The sequence below is a fragment of the Temnothorax nylanderi genome, unplaced genomic scaffold (genome assembly GCF_030848795.1).
Source record: "Temnothorax nylanderi isolate EJ_2023f unplaced genomic scaffold, tnyl_v1.0 TNYL_tig0011_pilon, whole genome shotgun sequence".
NCBI classification, from domain to species: Eukaryota; Metazoa; Arthropoda; class Insecta; order Hymenoptera; family Formicidae; genus Temnothorax; species Temnothorax nylanderi.
In genome coordinates, this window is record NW_027249073.1 from 807,940 (window position 1) to 825,580 (window position 17,641).

At 37.7% G+C, this 17,641-nt stretch overlaps 1 protein-coding gene and 1 pseudogene across 3 annotated transcripts in view; one reads left to right on the forward strand and one right to left on the reverse strand.

Moving 5' to 3' along the window:
- Positions 1–17,641, reverse strand: part of Lmpt (four and a half LIM domains protein limpet) — a 116,463-nt gene that overhangs the window by 63,484 nt on the left and 35,338 nt on the right. For all 3 annotated transcript variants that reach the window (XM_071697100.1, XM_071697099.1, XM_071697096.1), the window contains one exon: positions 12,750–12,835. In XM_071697100.1, the coding sequence (XP_071553201.1) occupies positions 12,750–12,835 (86 nt within the window). The remainder of the gene's footprint in view (positions 1–12,749; positions 12,836–17,641) is intronic.
- LOC139767608 (uncharacterized) lies at positions 4,302–9,510 on the forward strand (annotated as a pseudogene).

Consider the following 17,641-nt stretch of genomic DNA (forward strand, 5'->3'; position numbering starts at 1 on the left):
TGGATTTATATTTACAGGACATTTTCTATTTCATTTTATATCAGAAACATGCTCCTTCTGTTTTGTACAGTACGTCATGTAACACTTTGTATAAATATGTATAAATATATAATTTATATCACACATAATATTAATAAAGAATACTCATGAGGTCTCTTATATAGTTTAAAAAATAACACTAATAACAAAAATAAAAGTAGAATAATATATGTTATACGTGTACACACTTTCAACCGTGAAACCGGATATATTGGAATTCGGAGATTAAAATGTAAAATCGATTGCAAGAGATACATTGCAGAAGAAATTCGCAACGAAGTGCCGGCCGACAAAGCAACGTGTTTCCTACCACGGCTCGTGCATGCATGGATTGCGCATTACAAATTTCCGTGACGGCATACATATACGCGCTGTGTCTGTCGCGAATGAATGGACGCCCACGCCTGTGCGTCTATCCGCCTTTCAATTTATATAATAAGAGGAATTTATCGACGTCTGTCGTGGATATTACCTAACATCAGTTATCCGATAATTTTAGACTTATCGAACGCGCGCATCGAACCCAGCGTTAAATACTTGTGATGCCTTCATATATTTCTGCCTTTCATGAAACCTTGATGATAAACCGGATATACTTTATTTACGTCGAATATTTTAAATTGTAATTTATACGTAGAAAATTATGCGGTGACGCAAGTACGCATTTCAATTAGGAATTTTATCTGACGTTAACATTGAAGTCTGATAAAATATAAAGTTCAGAATATGCAGGATCAAAGTATGTTACCGTGTACCAAAAAAAAATTCTAAAATAGAGTATCCCGGAATAAGTGAAAAGATAGTACGCGTCAGAAATCGTTAGGATATATTGAAATCAAAATATACTTGAATAAATCAAGACAACAGATTGCGATCTGGAGTGTGTTAGAGCGTTCATTCTGATGGCGATGTACAAGTCTTTTCAATCATGCCGCATCACGGTCACCCCACTGAGCACCATCAAGGTTGATTTAATCATATTCTTCCGTCACTCTTAATTTTCGCCCCGCCTATTGTAGCATCGTGACATCCGTGAAATTTATGCTGTACGTTTACTTCTCAGCACTTCCGACGCCCGTCCGCGTTATAAATTATTTGTGTGCGTTTCATATATCGCCTCGAATACACGCTACATCAGATTGAATCAAAATCGATCCGACAGAGGTTTCAGATAGAGATGTCGATAAAAAATGCTTTAGCTATGATTTAAATGTAACCCCTTAAGATTATATAAAAATATTTCCTCGTTTCCACGTTTATTGTTTCAAAAGTCAATGACCGAACGGCTTGACGAATCACATGAATATGCATTGTGAAGAGGAAGTTACCTTCGACAAGCTCACGATATTCTTAAGCGGAGAGACACGTGGCGGGCTTCATGTAAACTGAAGACGACACGCTTTTCGCGGGGAATTCTAAACTCCTTCGTGCTTCGCTCACCCACGCATTGCATTCTCATACGACGGCAAAGAAGCGAGGGGCATCGACGACGACGACGACGACGACGACGACGTGATTATGCGTATGCACTTCGCATGCAGGCAAACACGCATGCATACACAGCGTGTCGCGTGTCTACAGGACGGATACTGACACGTTGAAGTATATAATGCGATACGGCGAAAACGTGCGCACTTTGTATCAAAGCAAGTAGAGAGGCCTCGAAATAATCGTGCGACCGACGAGTTCAACGTATTCTCGTTATTATGGCAAGCGCGTAGTTAATTTTACGACCATGTAACGTTCGATGTTTAAATTTTTTTTATTAAGATTAATCACGATACGAAAAAAGGGAGTTTAAAATGCTGTGTTCGATTTGGTAACTTGACGTAAGACGATAATTTCTCACAAAGAAGCTTTTAACTTATTTTTTTATCCGAATGACGCGCGCATGGGTGTCGTCATAAATAAATAGTCGCAATATGACGTAAAGAAAATGCATTTCTCACAGGCAATATTGGATTGGTTTGTTTTTGGAGCGTCGGTATATAACTTTCAAAATCTATACGTTATACTCTAATAATTAACGACAAAGTTTAATTTTAATTTTTTTCATTGTGGTCCTCCGCACTTATTTACTTAATTTTAATTCGTATATTTCCATATCTTCTCTAGAAAAGACATTTACAGATTTTTTTTCAAACCCGCTTCGGCTGCGGTACTGCTTGGAGCAACACGAAATCGCTGCCAAGTCGCCGTCGCCGTTGCCTGAAATCACGTCCAATAATCCATCCGTCCGTCGGACATCGCTTGAAAGTTAAGAATTGTCCTGTTTATTCCACGTCCAAGTTGCCATTCGACGAGACTATTTTACACGGAACGCGCACATGTACCGCAATCTAAATTCGATACGATGCAATTCCGCCGGCAGAAATGGTCGTGAAGAAAATCGTAAATATAATCGCGCGCGGAGATCAAAGATCCGCGGCGATTATTACGGATCGTGATATTAAGAGGCGATCGAGCGAATGAGCCGAGCGAGCGAGCGAGCCGAGCGTAAAGTTAAGTCGATTATGTCTCTATTACACGACGCGCGGGTGCCCACGGAATTCGTGACGGGGTTATTAACGCCGAGCATTAGACGCAATAAATGGGCAGCCGCGTCGTGCCGCGATATCCAGAAATAGTCTTCTTCCCGGAGCGAGAGATCGGTCGATTATATCGTCAGGCGGTTGATAAACGTATCGGGGTCTCGTTCGCTTCGGTTCGTTCGTGCGATACCGCAACGGTATCTCGGCAATTTTTCCGCCTAAGGATGATAAGCGACGATATCTTCGACGTTAATTACACCTGGTACGTCGTGAATTACGCGATTTCGCTCGATCGCGGCTCTTATTTAAAGAGCGCGTATTCGCCGTAACGTGAGATTCGAACTGCTGCGGTAATAATGATAGATAAAACTAGGGTAAAATTATTAGATGATGAAGAATAACAGCTAATAAAAGTTTTATCGTGAATCAATTGCTATAAATCTATAGACATACTCTTTTTTATGATTCCATGCTACTAACCTTTATCGTTAAATATCATGGTAATTGAATGTCATATATAAAATGGTTTAATAAGTGTATAATATTGTTTAATTTAAATTTACGAAAGAACGAACTCTTATTATCTATTTACAACCGTGAGATTTAATTGAGTTTAATCGAGTTTAAAAGTTTTCCATTGACATTTGGTCAGCTAAAGAGAAATCGAATTGTAAATTAATCAGAATATATATCTACGAATATAAATATCACTATGTTATATCCATACGTGAAGTCCAAATTAATCGGATCGGAAATACTTATCCGCGATTTCATAATATTCTCACGAACTTCTTGAAACTCAAGCCAGCTCGGCACACGAACTCCAAACTTCGCCGAATGTGCTTCTTTACCCTATTCTCCGCAAAGACACGTTATTTATTTCGATAAATGCGAGCGGGAAGAGCGAGGGGCACATCCTCTCAACATCCCTGCACGTGAACCGTCGAGGAAGATGAAAGGGAAATATCTTGCGCGGCGCGAAAATACCGCGCGATCCTTGGAAAACTCTCTCAGATTTCGGTTTGTTTAGTAAATGCCTTATGGCCTCATCGCTAAACGACTTAACCCTCTCTTTCCGCGGTAGCGGCCATGACGCCGGTAAAGTAATGCGGTAAGCACGATATTTACCAGAAATGTCGCTGACTACCCTTTCCCTGAAGCTCTCAAATAACACGGGCCAAGAACCGGCCTACGGAATTACGACCGGCCGCGCCCAGATTGCCCGTAAATCCGACGACCACGCTTTTAATTGCCCCATCTCATCCTTCAACCAACACAGACAGCCATCGCGATACATTTTTAAACATATCGATTAACATTATAAGGAAATTTCCATTTTTGCTTCGTCCTCAAACTCAATTGTTACATATTCTTACGTTTATGATGAATTGATTTCCGAAAGAAGAAAAATGTCCATAGGGTCGATTAATATTTCATTATTTTTGCAGGAGATCCGTCGCGTGGCATGTTTCCGCACATCTGCAAATTAAAACGTCCCGCACGGTGATGACGTGCGTGCGCGAACACAAATCTAAAGTGTCCGACGCTGAGCCGAAGTAATTTGTCAATCTGACAGTGACACCTTCACACGCAACAACGTCGCCGTTGCGATGTTGCGCATGGTTTCGACCCTTTGAAAACTCGACATTTCCGATGCGAGAAGCACGCCGTTAGAAACAAATGCCGCGAAACTCGCGATCGTTAATAATCGAGATTCTTCTTTGAGCGAAGATGTCGGAGGTAAAGTGCATGGAGAATCTTGTGTCGCGAATCTTGTTGTGCGTTAACTTACTACTTTCAACATAACATTCTTATATCGTGCGAGGTGTTATACAATCTGTTTAATTATTTGATTATAAATTAAAAATCGAGACCATTTACAGGTATCAATTATTATTCAATAGTAGTATTGTGATATTAATAATTTTTTTATTGCTTATTGTAGATGTCTATTATGTAAAATACATTTGCAATATCAATGTCTTTGCAACAAAACAAAAGTTTATATTGAAAGAAATATAATTTCAATCTAGATATTCTGTAATAGTAAAATGTTTCACACTTTCAGGAAACTACCCGCTCTGTATAACAAAAATATGATGTCAGAGTACAGGATGTGTGGGTACAGGAACATTTTCGTAAGTCCTACGGGTTTGTTTCACAAAGGCATTATTTTTCGTTCGACGATACGACAGTCGGCCGTGACTACGGAGTTAAAGTATAAAGGTGATCTCACTGTGCGTCGCGTGGGTGAACGGTATCCGAGACTCACACGCACCGCATCGCACACCTGCGCGTGACCGCCGCGCAATAATTCTACTGGTTACAATTATTGCACGAGCACCGTCGTTCCTCGAGACAAACGCACGATGAATCCGCAAACCCGCAAGGAATCCGGAAAATAACAAAAGAATCGATGAGGATAATTGGTGTACGTTAGCAACAGGAATTTTCTTCAATTATCAGTAAAACTAACTGTATAATAGCAAAAGTAATAAATACTTGTCTTTACACGTTCCCTTCTGCTGCGATTTCCGTAAGATAAAAGTAATAGCTAATACTACGCTATATCCCCATCTTTGATTGTATAATACATCATATTCGAGACACAGCTAATATATTTTTCCTGTACTTCTTAGGTATTTTACATTACAACTATATTAGCTGTATAAGTTACAGCTTTAAACCGTATTTGTTTGGTGCATGTAGGATAGATCATTGGGAAGAATATAAATTTCTCTCTCTCCCCCTCTCTCTCTCTCTCTCTCTCTCTCTCGGCCTTCGCGGCACTTAGCCATAAGTTCTCCAACGAAGAGTGCAAAGACGTCGTTACTGGTCCAAGACCGAGAATAGTCTTTTATCGTAGCTTCGGAAGGAGGTAGGGTATCGTAAATCAGCGTTTAGTGCGTTTAAAAACGCGATAGGTGGCCGGATTTAAGAATAGCACGGGTCGAGAGAGTGCACGAGAGGCGCACATGCGCGCCGAACGAAATGCTCTCTCTCGCCTTAAATCGTGCGGAACCGCAAAGAACCGTCCGTCCAGGCGCATTTTCTGCATCCTGCCGCTCGAGAAACTGAATATATATACATACATAATCCCGCGTCCGAGAACTGTATTTGTATACAACATTGATAAAGGTAAAGGCGAAGCAGATGCGGATGCGGATTTATGTCATATAAACGTGACCTGGTTCTCAAAAGTCAAATGTATTATACGTGATATTTATCAAAAGCAAAAATAAACGGTAAAATACCAATTTCAAAATTGTGTGGCTTGATATTACAACGCAAGAACAAACTAGGTGAAATTTAAAAAAGTTTTCTGATAATCTCACAAGCGTATTAATTTGAAAATATTGTTTTTAATATTGTTTAATATGCTACAAAAATCTTTCAATGGAGAATCCGAAAAATTAAATTAATACATTCTCAGCAGGATGCAGGACGCACAAATATCAGAATTACATAATAGAAAAAAAAATGACTTAGATCTCTCTATTAGTAGCACGAATTGCGACGCGAGAGTAAAAACGTGCGTTGCAAATCGTGCTAAAACTTCGGGTCAACCATCGATCCATCGGTCCGTATCGAGTCTCCGTTAGATCGATATCATTTCCGCCTCGTCTAGAGAAAGATTGCCGTAGGAAGAACCGTTTAATTAGTTTCTGAGAGACTCGATATCACAGAATACGATCTTGCCATAGCTACGTTTAAAGATCTGAAATAGTTATACCCGTCCAGCTAGCCAAGAATGTTTGTTGAAAGGATTACCATGCAGAAATAACTGCATTGCTGGAATTCAATACAAAAATATTAAATTGAGTTATTATTATGAAAAAGACACCATCGACGAGATGTGCACCATCGACAGACGTCAAATAATTTTAAAGCACTAGTTTAAAATTACGTTAAAGAATTAGCTTACATTTACAATGAGAAAGATTTTTGAAACAATTCTTTTTTTAATATGATTTTTCTGGAATACATTGTTTCGTATTCGAAAAATAATTATAATCAATTAGAAAACATACAAGTATCAGAACTTAATTTATGAGAATTATAAACATTTAATAACCAATGTCGAATATAAACGTGATTTATGCGGAAGAATAAAGAAAATACATTTTGAAAATAGATTTTATCTGTAAATAAAAAATTTTATAATCTGTGCAATAAAAAGATGTACCTTGTAGGATGTTGCCAAGTTTAAAATAAAAAATTAATAAATTGATTTGGAACGGAAACTGGACGGAAACGACATTTTGAAGATAATTGACGAAAACAGCCGTTAAATCACTCAATCCCCTTCAACTCGTGAACGTATAAAAGCTCATAAAAAGCGTATTAAATCCGCTCTTTTTCCCGGAGCCAGGCATGCGAGCAAATGGATCTTAACGGTATGCGGTTGAGTTAACGTAGATAATAGCGGATTCAAAGATTGCTCGCGAAGCTTGCTATAGCGACATGTGAGCATATGCGCGAAAGAATCCAAGCGAGGATGAAGATAGTAACAGAGTCAGTCTTTCCAGATAATTTCATCGATGTGAGATGCTTTCATAAATTGTATAGAATATGAAATAAACAACCAACTAGGAAGTAATTTTTCATGAAAACGCAAATAAACGATATTTTTTTCTTGATTGAGCGCATAAATTTTGAGATAAGTAATTTCAATAATTTTGATTGAATCATTATTGCCAGCTTTTCCTACATATTAAAGAATATTAATGTAGCCGCGGAAAATACGAGTATCTAATGCCTAAATACATAACATAATGTCAAATTCTAAAGTCGCCTATCACAAATGTTTTACTAATAATAATCAATAAATAATACATGTCTCAAAGTATATAGTAGATTGAATTAATATATAGTTAACTATCAACGTATATCATGATTGATTAAACACTCTAGAATTCAAATTATATTTTTTAATTACTTTAATTATGTTTTTTGCATCTTTGTTTAATTATATCTTTTCACATATGCTCTGCCACTTCTAAAAGGATCCTTTAAGATATGTAACGCAAGATTTAAAATCTGCGAAAAAAACATTTAATCCAATACGTGGTACAAATATTATTTCAGACGATGGCTAGTTCATCGTCACGCATATACTTGCGTAATCAACTTTTGCCGTTTGGCAGATTAGGAATTCACCGAATGTAAGGCGATAGCGATGATCACGTCGTCAGCTGATCTCACCTGTTGCATTTTACGCGTAACACAATCTGCACACGCGGCAACGCTCTCGCACGCTAATTCTTTTCTTCACTCAGTAGTTACAATCTTCCTTCATTTATTAATCACTCATTAATTTTTAAAATGTAAGCAGCAAATATTTCTCACATTCATAATGAGAATCACTCGCCTATAAGCCACTACACATGATCTTCCTTTTCGATGTTACAATCAAACTTTCATATCCATCTCATCACCTCCTAAATCGTCGAATTTTAATAATCGCGATCTTGTTCTTTGTCTTTAAATCACTTAGGTTCAACGAAATCCCGTGTCCTCGTTATTCACTTTGAAACCGTCTAATTTTTATTGAACAGAAACAAAGTTATCTTCCACGAGATACCATTCGCGCTCGCGCAGACAGCCGCGGTTTCGAAAGCGCCAGCGAGCCGATCTGAGAGCGGACGCGTGATCGGGCGGGAATTTGGAGCAAGCGTGATCGGCGCGCCGGCGGCCCGGCGGCGCAGCACTGGCCGCAGCACGCGGATTGTCGCAGACGCGATGCGATGCGGTGCGGTGCGTTCGCGACGGCGTTCGGCGACAGGTGCCGAAGTAGCGTGTGTCGTCGGTTTCGCACGTAACGCGGAATCGGGACGCGGTCGTGTGCCGACGCGCCCGCCAACCGGCCCCGCACTGGCCGCGACCGCATATAACGCCGTCGAAGCACGTGCGCGGACCGCCGCCGAGCCGAGATCGACGAGAAAAGCCGCGATGCAGGCGAGAGCGAGCCGTGGCCCGCGTGAGAGTGACTCACCGGCCCGCGCCGCTGTCGCCGGCGCGTGTGCGAGACACACGCGGATTACGGCGCACGGCGCGTGAACATATCAAGCGGTGTATATACGCGAATTGTAAGACGGTATATAATTATTACATAGAAACGTAGAAGTTGCGAGATCTTACAATATTTGAATGTTTTATTTTAAAAATGGGACGAGAACTATATCAGATTCTATCTAATACGTCAAGATCCTCTCGTTTATATTCCCAAAATATTCTGTACAAAAGTCAGAAGAGAGAAAGCAAAGTATAATTTGTATAAGTTTTATGAAAGAAAATGTTTAGACATTGTAACTCGTTTTCTAGATTAAACATTGTTACAGTAACAAAAAAAAACAGAGTATTTTTAAGTTTTTTGCTGATACAAAATTAGTATCGCGGTCTTTAAGCAATGATAGTTATATTACACACGCATGCATAAATGGATAAACTATATAGGGATTGGTGTACTATTTGATTTCGCTATTGTGCAATGCTCATAGAAGAAAAAGTGTACCTACGCATAGGTGGCCAAACAAGACGAGATGCGTGGCATACGCCATCGACATAGTACTGGACTGCGCTATCCGTATCTAAACAGTGTACCAAAATGGTCCACGTCATAGAAAAGGATAGAGCGCATGTGCAGCCAATCCCTGACTCTTTTCAACCAATATTACAATGTTGAATAGAAAGAGATAGATAATTGGCCGGCACATGTGCTCTATCCTCTTCTATGACGCGGACCGATTTTCACGTGCTATGCGCGCAGTCCAGTACTGTATGTCAATGGCACACGCATACACCAGTTTCACGTCGCGTACGTTAATAAACAAACCTACATATGGGACGCAGTCATATACATCGCGGTTCATATATGAAGAAAGTACGCGAAAGTACACCGATTTCCTATTTCCGGAGACATCAGTTACCATTTTATTAATAGCGGAAGCCAATTCCGAGATCACCGTTCGCTGAGTAACGCAACGGGATCACGAATAAATTTAGATACGCGTTGTAAATAAGCGTGTATCACTTTGAGGAATGATTATTTATGAGTTTTCAAAAGGTACACATCACCGTTGCCCCCGCGGTTCACTGTCAGTCGCCTGTCGCGTCCGACAATCGCGCGCGAAGAGTTCGAAATAAACCGAGCCGAAAATTTTCGACTTGGAGCTCCTTTGACGCGATACGAAAAGCAAAAATAGAGAGATAGGTACGCGAAAGAGTCGTTTAAAATTCGCTGCGCGTCCGATTCTTTCTGAAACGTCAAAAATTGATTCACTTCGTCATTGAAGTAACAAATAAAAAATAAAATTGCGACATGAAAATTCCACTTGCAAGCCAGCTCCAAATTTCTGTAGTATACGAATCTAATTGTAATTATCATTGCTATAAAGACCGCAATTCTAATATTATAGTAGAAAAATATTAAAAATAAAATGCAATTTACTAATGTCATCATTTTTATGTATTTATTATTATAAAATTGTTAATATTATATTTCTTAAAAGTATTTAGTTTTAATCTAATTTTAACAGATGTAACAGAATTGTAATAATCTTTCTATAACGCATAACGCACGTTCAATTACTGCAAAATGCGTATTAAGTTATGATGTCTTGACAAAGACATCGTGGAAGAATTAGCTGCCACTGCATTTGCTCTTGACAGGGTTTGATATGTTATAAATCTATAAATATCAACGGTTGTACTCAAGGAGGCGCCGGTCAAGATTCGAGCCAGAGCAGAGCCGCGTGCCAGATCTGGTGGCTGGCCGCGAGGGAGCTTTATTTCGAATCAGTATATAGCCACCGTAAATCAAACAGATTTTACGTCCCGAACAACACAGATTGCCAGAGGACACTCGCAGTTTTACGCATACAGTTTTATGCCCATATTATGGATGACAGTCGAAGATACATGCGAAGAATCCTGTCGGCGCGTAGCTTTATTGTGAGTGTTATTTGCGTCCATTGGAGTAGCAGAACTTGATTTAGAACGTAATAGTGATGATTTCAATTTATTTACTTATCTTACAGTTATAGAGCATAAAGAAATATAGCATACTTACAAAGATAAGAAAAGAAAAGACATAAATTCTCTTTGCACCATCTGTTTTATAATATACATTGAAACGCGATGGTGTTATTTGACAAATCCGAGAATTGGAATAAAAAATGAGAGAAGAGAGATTTGAAAATTAATATAGGAATTAATTAAATAGTAAATATATACCTATACTGATGAATAATAATTGCTTATAATTTTTATATTCACATAATGCAAATTGTAACATGGCTTTGATATTACTTTTATTAATTTTATTCTAATTTTATTATTTATTTTACTTTTATCTTCTTTTATAATAACACTTTTCGCCACAAAGCTATGATATTCGAAAAAAATTACGTAATATTCAAGGCACAAATATATAACAGCAACAGTATACTATTATTTAATAAAAGATTGTCTAACAATATTCATTAACTAGTTATTCACGTAGGTGCATCTATCCTACGCTTAATGCAATCTTCGAGATGTACTGGTTTGCATTGCGCTACCGAAGAAGATAATCATGAATGGCTTGCACGAGTCGGGAATTGTGCAACGGTTGCTTATTCTAAGTCAACGAGATCGGCAGTTATTAATCATTCGAGGCCGAGACGCGAGTGAAAGAGACGTCTCCGAAAGAGCACCGTACCGCCCATAAATGTCAACGATTTATTTTTACAACGTGCGCCCCGATCTCGAGCGTAATCGCGCCCGTGTTCTTCGCTTATGTCCGGGCCTGTTGTTTCTCTTCCTGTTTAACGAGACTAATTTCCAACGAGTGCAAAACGGCGCGTCGAGGATACAGCGGCACCGATTCATCATCAATTTTACGTTCTCTGTCGGACACGTTCGTCCTTTCTCCACTTTGACGGACATTAACAAGTGTTTTTCGCGATAAATAGCCCTGACTGTAATTTCTTTGAATCTCACACTTTCTGTCATGTACTAAAAAAAGTTCTTTATGATTATGAATTTATATTTTAATATCAATTTGTATGTCTTCAACATTAAACAATTTATTATTAATCGAACTTATTATTTACGCTTTCCACGAAACGTTAAATTTTGAGTAATAACTTGTCATGATATCTCAGATTTAAATTTTTAGTAACATAGTTTAACAGTCCTCTATATATATATATATATTTTATATCTATATATATTTTTCCAAACACTTAAAATAAAATTAATAATTATAATATGTAAATAATGTTTATTCGTTAAACAGAAATTGGTTAAAGCAATGCTTCCAATTATTTTAAAAAAATCAGGACATATATTTAATATCTCATATTTTTCGATATCAATTTTAAAGAATTAATCGCGATTCTTTTTAAATATTAGATTACTATAGTAATCAGTCATTTATCCTCTCTTTCATTATAAAATAGAAATAAAATGTTTTCGACATTCTTTTCAAGTCAAAATTATAACAAGAGTAGATACTGCTGTTATATATTTTTAGAAATCCGCAACGTATTTTTCCCAATTATTACAATCGTAATTAGCGCAATGCGGCGAAAAATTTTCGTGCTTTGACTTGTCCTTAGGCGGGATATAACTGTGAATCCATCTCCATGCCATAAATGCACTACATGACGCAGCGGGCCCGCCTTTCTCTTTGCAGCGGAGAGATGCTGGAAGGCGGCCCCGCCTCCGCTCCCCAAAGCCTCAGGCAATTAATTCGCTATTACCGCATTACTGGGCCGTAAGTCACGGAGGGTAATTACCGAGCGGTAATTTCACCGCTGCTGGGTTACGCTGCCGGGGTAATGGATACGTCGCGCGGTCATTGGAACCTAACAGTTTCAGCATGATTCGGCAACCCGATTACGCGATCGGATTCTCGCCGATTTGATTCCGTTTCTCTCTATTCACCGCGTCCGTGGATAATAACATTATTTGTACTATAATCAGAAGGCTTCGTCGTAGAAACTCTATTTCCGCAATCGTAATGGAAACAATTTTGACCATTTCACATTTCGACATTGCAGATAGACCAAAAAGCGAGGCCTATGTTTATGTACGACATGCTTACTCGTATTGACATAAGAAAGAATTATCTGATAATTGCATTCAGCCATATAGTTTCAATCTTTGTTTCTTTATTGCACGAAAAAGACTCACCTCCAAGTATGCGGTGAAAATCCGGAACATGCTTCTCCACACTGCAAACAGGGTTGCCCTTCATCCACGTCCGTAATGAGGACGCCCTAGAAAGCGAGTAAATTCGTTAATAAATAAACTAATGTGATAAACAAGTATGATAAATTAATAATGTAATAAGTTGATCTTAATTCTTAATCCTAATAATCCTTTTTATTTTATTTAAAGCAGGTACATGAACTTATGTTTTATCCATTCATTGATAGTCTAAGAAAAAGTTTCTATATATGCTCGATCATTCAAATATATACCCCGAAATGTAATCTTAATATCCATTAATCTACAGAAAATTGATTAAGTTTACTTAATAAAAATAAACACGAAAATTAATTTAGTAAATGGTGCCTGTCATGAAATTAAAATCAATTATCTTTAAAAATTTTGGAATTAATGATCAATTTTAAAACATTTATAAATTAATAGCAAATATTAAAAGCTATCTACAATATCGGCAAATAAAATTCGTAGTAGATTATCTAAATGTCTGAACGTAAATGTCGTCCAAATTCCAATAAATGCAAACGTCCTCGATCGACGTGACCAATGAAATCACGTTAATTGCAGAACAGTGAAAGGTCTGGATCATTGTAAATGTCAACCGTTGTGCGCAAGCGTTGTTTTATAAAACGCTCTTGACGACAATTCGATAAGCAAGTAAAAATATCGATTATCTCAATCATTGTGTGTCAAGTGTATCAATATTACTAAATAATTTTTCTGTTTCAAAGTCGATTTCTTAGCATTGCAATCTAAAGCTTTTGCAACATTGAATAAAAGCCTATTATATTGTAAAAATTAATGTATTTTAATATGCAATGTATATAAAATATTCTCAGAAAATAATAGATTGAAAAAAAAATATTCCAGAAGCAATCAGTGTTTTGCGCGGAACAATACGTTTTTTCTTTTACTGCCTTTGAAGTATCGATAGCTAAGGTAATTCCACGTTAACGTCTAATTGTAAAGAAAAATATTGATGTTAGGAATATATTGAGTGTCAAAAGCGGAGTATTAGCACTTCGGTATTCTAACTCGCAAATCTTTCCCCGTGATGGCGAAGAAGAACCACACGGGAAAGTACGTCGTCGTTTTGTACATGCATGACGCTCGCTGACACGTGTGAATGGGGACAAGGTCCTCACGAAACGATAAACCACGTGCAATTGGGAAAAGTTTTTAATTGCGCGAGCCTTGTTATGTCACTGTACGTACAAGGTGGTGTTTATCTCATTTGTAAGCGGACGATGAACCATTAATGAGCGCTCGTCGCTAATAATAATTGTCGACGTGATGTCGGCGAAGCTGACACGAAACATACATTAACTGCGACTGAAATTTTCTGTTTATCTCTTCTTTTTAATTTTCTGTGTTCTTTGTCTTTGTTTTTACTTAAAAAAAAAAGGACTAATTAAACCCTCGAACTAAAAGAATAAGCCTTCAACTAAGAGAATATCGCTGTAAAAACCAAAGATTTCATATCAAGGATGTACTAAAGCAGATAAATGGTATCCGGAAATTTGATGTCGAACGTAAAATGTTGCTCGGGCTGCAAGTTAAGGAAGGAAGCTCTAAGCACATTTATTAACAGTTTCCACATTAGATAAATCGACGAACGGGCAGGATGTAATAGGTGTATTACATTATCATCGAGCACATTTACTGGCCGCTTCTAGTGCAACTATCACCTCGTATTATCGTCTTCGGTCAGGAAACATTAATAACACGTCGATTTCCTTGCACGCCCTGAAAGCCGAGATTACTCGGGCTCGAGCAACGTAAATTATTATGGATGTTTCACCGCGCGTTAGTCGCCGGCTACCATCGCGTTTTTAAAAACGTCCCAAGTATTTTTGACAGCGCGTTTTTTCCTAGCTCGCGCTCATATCCGTCGATGATCACCGGAAATCAAATTAATGGGACGTCATAAATTTTTCGAAGAAGGTTACGTTTCACCGAAAAGGAGGACAGGCGGAACGACATAAAATGCTAATATATTAAATATTAATTTATATAAGCACTATTCACACAAAATGTAATTATTATAAATTAGAGAGAATTCATAATAAGTAGAATATTATGTAATCCGAGATATAATTTCAGGTTATAAAATGACGTAATTAATTTTTATTTTTATTTAATCCCGCAAAAAAAGGGAAATAGGAAGATTAACACAATCATATAGAGAGTAAAAAAATTTACTGTATATCATCACTCTTTTACGTAAATATCTCATACACACACATAAGAATTATTTATTTTAATAAGAATTAAAGATTTAAGATAAAAAATTTTTAATCTATCGGAGAGAACTTCTGACAAAATATGTGATTGCGAGTGGTTAAAGAATTGATGTCTGAGAGCGTAGATCACTAAAAAGGAACCGCTGAGTATCTAGATAATTGTTTGCATCGGTCGAGAGATTCTTAGTCTCGGTCTGTAGTCATCGGTTTGTCTACAAACGAAGAGGAGAAGAGAAAACCGCCGCGCTGGATGGAAGAAAGTGCCTGAAGCGCGTTGGATGCGTTCAAGAACCTTCCGGCCGGCGTATATGGTCGGTCCGCCCACGTGGGTCCGCTCACTGCCGGCCTCATCGCCAAATATCGAGTAGACACGCGTTGGAAAATGTGCCAGCCGTCGCCGATCTGTCTCTAGCTGCCTATATATAGCAATACCGAATAACGATGCCCGCAGCGCCGAGCGCGTTGCTGTCTAATTAACATATTTTTCGTCCTGACTCATCGCGCGGTGAAGGGCCCGCTCTTTCCCTCGCGATGTCAAGGCGGATCATACGAAAATATAAACGAGCGAGAGAAACGAGCGCTTAATCATATTTCGGATCTGTAGGAATATTTCGATACCTGACTTTTTTTATACCTGACCTTACGTCGCTTACAAAAATTGATGTATATAATCTGTGTTCAAAAATGAGCATATACCTGTTCATGAAGGAGGGTCGCGATTGCTGAAGATTTAATGAGAATTTTTAACTAATTGTAATTAATCTGATTTTAGTTGGAAAACCCCTCGAAAATATCAAAGTTACAACTTTATTGCGTCAATGTGGTTCTGATTAATTATCCCTCTAAGCATTAAAGGACCTTTTATCCATCTACAGTTTATGCGCAAAAGTAGCTCTTGAAATGATTAAACGATGCTTTTGATTGCAGCTGCGTTGCTCAAGAAGACAGATTACTTAGAATTAACATACCGCGAACGTTGTGAAAAATTGTTCCAATCATTTGCGGTTGGAAATTAACGGCGCTGCTGTAATGCAGAATTGTAGCGAGAATGTAGTTTGACGAATCTGGTTTGATTCGACGGCTGCACACTTTCGCTCGGTCGCTATTTTAACGGATCATATAGCTGCCGTTAAGATGCCAAAATGCGGCGCATTTAGAATTTAGATTTTTAATGGAACGATTGCATTAATCTTCGTTTCAATTGAATAGATGTAAACGACAAATTTGGAAAACAAATGTTTGCTCCTTGTTGTTTATTCCGAAATATCTTAAACGTAAGAAATAAGAAAAAATTTTCCCGAAAACTAAACTGTAAGTGAGTTTTATTGAATTACGAATTTTTATTATTCCTTAAATAATATAATATATTTAATATCCGCATTAAATTGAGTAAAAATTGTTAGGTATTGTTCCCGCATTCGGCCAATATAATTAGCATCTAAATTCATACGGTGGATCTTGGAAGAGAAATTGATTAGGACATAACGGGTCAACACTTATACCTACCCCCTTAACGAACCGATCACTCGATTATCCCGCGGACAAAGGCCACGTTTTTAACGTGACGACCCGTTTAAGGAGAGATGTTATCCGTAACGACGTGTCTTACGCGCGATACTGGCCATTCAGCTCGTGGGCGGTTCGCTGACATTTGCATGACGCGTTGGCCAATAGACAAGGTGATTGCGAAAGTCCACGCGTTGAAAACCTGTGCGCACGGCAAACCCGACGACAAATTGATAAGTAATTCCCGCCGTTGGAAAAATTTGGTTTGTTTCACGATACAAAATGCATAATCGAATTGATTGTCTCAAAATCAACGAGCCACAGCTGCAAAATTTGGAGTGAAAATCTGTTAGTGCTATTTATAAAATAGTTAATTATTCTTTTGCATAGAGCGCAAAAGATACTAAAATACTAAATAAAAATCCATAGATTTTAAATGCAAGTAATAAACTCTTACTTTTTTGTTAACGTTACGTATGAGTGCAAACTATAGCAGCTGCAGAAAGTTCTTTTTGATTTTATTTTATTAAATATCTTACATTTTTTCCGAATTAATTAATTATTTGATTTTATTCAAAATGATGACAAAATAATAGAAAATGATATTTATTCAATGATAATAATGTGATGCGATGAAATTAACTTTACGAAAATTTTTTTCACAAGTAAGATCACAACGAGTCATTGCGTCGTTACCATTTAAAGGATTAGCAATGGTAGCGGTCGAGCTACCGGTATTTAGCTTTCACTTAATCGGATTGAACCGCGATGAAGCGTAATTTGTGCACCCTGTGGACGTAAATAGGCGTGGATGATAAATGGAGATTATAAATTGCCCGTTCTGGATGGATCTGAAACGCTGAAACGAAGTTTGTTAAGAAACCAGCGTGCCATTTGAACGTCAATAAAGTTGCATTGATCCTATACTGTTTAATTTAAGAAAACAGTTGCTTGCAGATCGCGTAACAAACGTTTACAATTTAAGAAATATATAAAAATTAATGTGTGATGTTAAAAAACATGTACAAGAACAAATAATAAAAGCAAACTGAATAAAATTCGCAAGAGCAAACGAGTATTAAAATATGAAAGAAAATATAAATGTGA